Raw genomic sequence first — 2,613 nt, 5'->3', positions numbered from 1 at the left:
TATATGATGGGGTACACAAAAGTAATTGGAAACATTCCAGGCTTCCACCACTAGAAGCCACCTGATGCGACCGTCAGGCATCAGTCTGCCAACTGGTGTCAGCAGGTAATGTTGTACTGCCACGTGGTGCATCTTTGTTTTGCAGTGCTTCTTCCCTGTTCGTCAATTTTTTCAATGGCTGAAGGAATAGTGTGCTTCCTTGAAATTCTGTTTTCTGCAGGGAAAAATGGCGACTGAAACAGTTGTCATGCTTTAAATAGCTTACAAGGCAGCTGCCATGAGCAAAACACAAGGTTACAAGTGGTTTTCATGTCCTAGGAATGGTCCCTTGTTGCTTGAAGACCAACCTCATTTTGGGCGACTGTTAACCTTCTGAATGAATGGAAACATCACGAAAATTTGTGAAATGATCTCGGAGGACCATCGCCAAACAATTGATGAACTTGTTGATATGACTGGTGTGTCCTGGAACTCCTGTCAATGAATTTTGAGTGAGGAATTGTGAATGAAAGAAGTTGCAGCAAAATTTGTGTTTTGCTTGCTTATGGAAGATCAAAGGCAGTCATGACTGAATGCGGCCCATGAACTGAAAGAACGGGCTGGAAGTTGATCCGGACCTTTTCTTGAAGGTCATCACTGGTGACAGAAGCTGCTGCTGTAGCTAGGACCCAGAAACAAAGCAGCAATCAAATCAATGGAAGCATTCAATGTTACCATGTCCCCAAGAAGCAGAGTCCAATGTCAAGATGATGCTGATTTGTTTCATCGATGCGAGAGGAATTGTTCACACAGAATTTGTTCCTCCTGGTCAGACCTGTGGCAAAGTGGAGAGTGGTGGTTTCATCACAACAAGGCACCTGTGCACACCATCTTGAGTGAGAGACAGTTTTTGACCGAAAATGGCACAATCCCGCTTACTCACCTTCTCTAGCTCCCTACAACTTTTTTTTGTTCTCTTGAATGAAAAAAGTTCTTAAAGGAAAACGTTTTGCAGATGTGGAAGAGGTAAAGAAAGAAATGACAGAGGCGCTAAAAGGCATCACTTCACAAGAGTTTCAGGGCTGCTTCGAACAGTGGAAATGTGTTTGGACCGATGCATTGCTTCAAATGGAGAATACTACGAAGGCAATAAAAGTGTAAAGCTAAGAAAATAGAATAATATTGGAAAATCCGGTTTTTTGGGGTACCCACTTCATATATTTGTAAAATGTGTGTGTCTTTGTTACCTTCCTCTCACACAAGTGATGTTTAATTCCCCGTAACTTAAAAGACATAATGGGGGCAATTTATTCAACTAAAACCTGTCAAAATAGTGACCCTGCTTGGCCACAGTCTAATGACTGAAACAAGTAAAACATAGAAGAGAAGAACATGTCTATTTATCATTCCATTCCAATCAGACAAAAGTGGCTTTAGAAATTGAAGAAAGATATAATAAATTTGTGTTGCAAGATTCCTGATGTGAAACCGTGTGTTGAAACAGATATTGTTGTATTTCAGAATGATCAGATATAAGAAATATTATATATTTAGAACTGTAATGGTCTGTTCCATCAATTTTTTCTTTTATCCTTCAGGATAATTGATAAAACATGTTAACGTGTATAAGACTCTTTTACTCTTTTACTTGTTTCAGTCATTTGACTGCGGCCATGCTGGAGCACCGCCCTTGTTCGACCAAATCGACCCCAGGACTTATTCTTTGGAAGCCTAGTACTTATTCTATCGGTCTCTTTTGCCGAACCGCTAAGTTACGGGGACGTAAATACACCACCATCGGTTGTCAAGCGATGCTGGGGGGACAAACACAGACACACAAACATATATATATATATATATATATACATACATATATATACATATATACGACGGGCTTCTTTCAGTTTCCATCTACCAAATCCACTCACAAGGCTTTGATCGGCCCGAGGCTATGGTAGGACACACTTGCCCAAAGTGCCAAATATTTAATAAAGTTGGCAGAATCATTTGCATGCCAGACGAAATGCTTAGCAGCATTTTGTCCGTCTTTACATTCTGAGTTCAAATTCCACTGAGGTTGACTTTGGTATTCATCCTTTCCGGGTCAATAAAATAAGTACCATTTGAGCACTGGGTTTGATGCAATTCAGCCCCATTCCCCAAAATTGCTGGCCATGTGCCAAAATTTGAAACCAATATTTAATAAAGCTCTGTAATGTTACATCAGCAGACACTCACAGCAATAAAAAAACAAAACATATACATAAAACATTACCTCAGGTACATGAAGATGAAGATGAGCATTTTGTAAATAATGTACTTCTGGATGTTTCTCTAGCATGAATGATTTTGAGAAGGTATATGCCAAAGTGATACTCTCTTTCATCACTTGTCCCAGATGACCAGTCATCTCTAAAGAACCTTGCTCTTTCTCTTTGGTAACCAATGGCCTCTTCAAGCAGGTTTCAATATACAAGGTAGATCCACCTATAACAAAATAAACAAAGAAATAAAGAAATTTTCAATCTTATTTATCAAATCAAAAGCATAACAAAAATTTAACATCCACCTCCGGTTGTTTTATCTCCTGGTAAACCTATATATCATCATCATTAATGTCCGTTCTCAATAGTG

At 39.2% G+C, this 2,613-nt stretch overlaps 1 protein-coding gene across 1 annotated transcript in view; it reads right to left on the bottom strand.

Annotated features, from left to right (window-relative positions):
• The window catches only part of LOC106872622 (lon protease homolog, mitochondrial), a 62,488-nt gene that overhangs the window by 11,189 nt on the left and 48,686 nt on the right, over window positions 1-2,613 (bottom strand). Inside the window, exon 20 of the mRNA XM_052977511.1 lies at window positions 2,255-2,466. Coding sequence (XP_052833471.1) covers window positions 2,255-2,466 — 212 coding nt within the window. The remainder of the gene's footprint in view (window positions 1-2,254; window positions 2,467-2,613) is intronic.

Source organism: Octopus bimaculoides, chromosome 2, assembly GCF_001194135.2.
Source record: "Octopus bimaculoides isolate UCB-OBI-ISO-001 chromosome 2, ASM119413v2, whole genome shotgun sequence".
Taxonomy (NCBI): domain Eukaryota; kingdom Metazoa; phylum Mollusca; class Cephalopoda; order Octopoda; family Octopodidae; genus Octopus; species Octopus bimaculoides.
This window is presented reverse-complemented; position numbering and strand designations above follow the sequence as displayed.